The sequence below is a fragment of the Echinops telfairi genome, unplaced genomic scaffold (genome assembly GCF_000313985.2).
Source record: "Echinops telfairi isolate 266 unplaced genomic scaffold, ASM31398v2 ScPeMD7_7457;HRSCAF=8495, whole genome shotgun sequence".
Classification (NCBI taxonomy): domain Eukaryota; kingdom Metazoa; phylum Chordata; class Mammalia; order Afrosoricida; family Tenrecidae; genus Echinops; species Echinops telfairi.
In genome coordinates, this window is record NW_022111357.1 from 22,264,521 (window position 1) to 22,266,728 (window position 2,208).

The 2,208-nt window shown below is 50.8% G+C and overlaps 1 protein-coding gene across 1 annotated transcript in view; it reads left to right on the top strand.

Annotated features, from left to right (window-relative positions):
- The window catches only part of LACTBL1 (lactamase beta like 1), a 21,755-nt gene that overhangs the window by 17,382 nt on the left and 2,165 nt on the right, over positions 1–2,208 (top strand). The window contains exon 5 of the mRNA XM_013005287.1: positions 291–396. Within this exon, the coding sequence (XP_012860741.1) occupies positions 291–396 (106 nt within the window). The remainder of the gene's footprint in view (positions 1–290; positions 397–2,208) is intronic.

Here is a 2,208-nt window from a genome sequence, read left to right on the forward strand (position 1 = left end):
CCTGATTCCTGATTCCCAGCAGGCCGGGCACTGCTTCACGGTTTCCTTCTGTGTGCCGGGTTGCGTGAGCTGGGGCTGACTCCGACCAGCAACCACCACCAATTAACCTCATAGGCGTCCTGAGTTACAGGAAGTAACTTCCCCCAAGTACAGAGGGGCAGCCCAGGGCTTAGAGAGGTTATGTGACTGGCAGGTGTGTAAAATGTACAACTCCACTGGAAGAGACCCACTATCCCACCCTCCACCGTCACTGCCGCGTCCCAGCAGGTCTGACCTGTACTCCTTCCTAGGGCTTCCCAGAAGGCTCCGCTCTACTTCTCTGCTGTGGAGGGGCAGCACCCAGGAGGCCCTGAACCTGCTCAAGGATGATGTGCTGGTGGCAGACCCAGGAACCAGGTGAGTGCACCCAGGGAGGTGGGAAGCTGAACCATGAATCCAGTTCTGTTTAAACTTCCCATTAGTTAACCCCACACTTACTAAACACCTACTAGATGCCCAAGCCTCAAACGGAACCCAAACCACTGCCATCGAGTCAATTCTGACTCTTCAACTTGCAGGACAGAGTCAGCTGCTCCCCAGGGTTTCCAAGGCTACATATCTTCATGCAAGCAGGCTGGCTCATCTTTCTTCTAGGGAGCAGCTAGTAGGTTCAAATTGCCAATTTTTTGGTTAGCAGTTAACCTACTGCACTGGAGGGCTCCTTACGAGGGAGGCACCCAGGATATGCTAAACACTGGGCTAGCACAGCAAGCATATCCAAGCAGGTCCCTCCGAGTGGAGCTGGCTTTCCTGTGATGGAGACACACAGATAGGGGTTTGGCCCAGTGCCTGGCGGGAGGTCAGCGGGGGCACTGCTTGATTTAGGCAGTGGCTGGAATGACCACTGGGCACTCAGCAAAGCCCAACTCTCAGGCTAGGAGGCTGGGTAGTTCGACTCCTGGTTGCCCAAGTAGTGCCCCTTTTCCAAGCTCTCCCTTCTCTGTGTCTCTCCAAATGCTGACCCGCAGGCCCACTTGTCTTAAGAAGGACCCAGGTGATGCAGAGAAAAGAGCATTGCTTGGGCATCTGTAGACCGGAGGTCTTCCAGTCCTGCCACAAACTTGTGTGACTTTGAGCGAGGCACTTAACCTCTGCCAAACAAGGGGCTTGGGCTAGAGTTCAGAAGTGCTTAATAGAACTGCTTAATAGAACTTCCATCCATCCATGTGCCTTCCAGAAGCACTATTTTAGGGATTTGGAAATGGCCTGGGAAAACAGGGAGGTCGTTTGATTGGTTATTGGTGTCTGTCCACAGGTCTGGAGGAAGAAAGAGGTAGAGCCCTGATTTATATTAGCTTTCCCTGCTACATGAGCAGTCTCATTTTTCCCCTCCAGAATAGTGTAACATTTGTCTAACCCAGCTGTGACCCTGGGCTATCTCCTTACCTTCTGGACCTTAATTTTACCAAACGTAGAATTGTTATTTGTCAGCTAGTAGGCTGCAACTCATAGTAACCTTATGCATGAAAGAATGAGCCATTACTTGGTCCTGTGCTATCTTGTGATCCTTCAAGTGTTCACTGGCTGATTTTTTGGAAACTAGATCGCCAGACCTTTCCCCTTAATCTGGTAAAGTCTGGAAGCTCTGCTGAACCCTGTCCATGCGAGTGATTCCGCTGGCCTCTGAAATGCCGCTGGCATCACTTCCAGCATCAGAGCAACAGCAAGCCGGGACAGTACAAGAAACTGACAGTGGCGGCTGAAGTGTAGACTCAGGAGAGGTAGCCAAGCATCAGGAGCTCTGGTGGTGTAGGGTTACAGGTTGAACTGCTGACCACATGCACAGCAAGTTTGAACCCACCAGCCGTTCCGTGGGAAAAAGATGAGGCTTTTGTTCAGCAGAGTGAGGCGGTTCTACTCTGCTCTATAGGGTTGCTAAGCGTCAGCATCAACTGATGGCAGTTTATTCAGTGACCACCCCCCCAGTCTCTCCTGGGGCACCTCCAAACATACCAGTTCAATAAAAGGCGGTGGCCTTTTTTGGTTTGAAACGAACTTGTATGTCAGAAAGAATCCAAGACCCTGTTCATTTTACTCTTCCACTTTTTATAGCCACTCAGCCCAATGTTTAGATCCGATGGGTAAGGAATCTGGAGGGGTTTTTTTTTCCTTTGAAAAAATTTTCCGGCGAAGAAAGCTGATGGTGCCCGGCTATCAAAAAGTATAGCG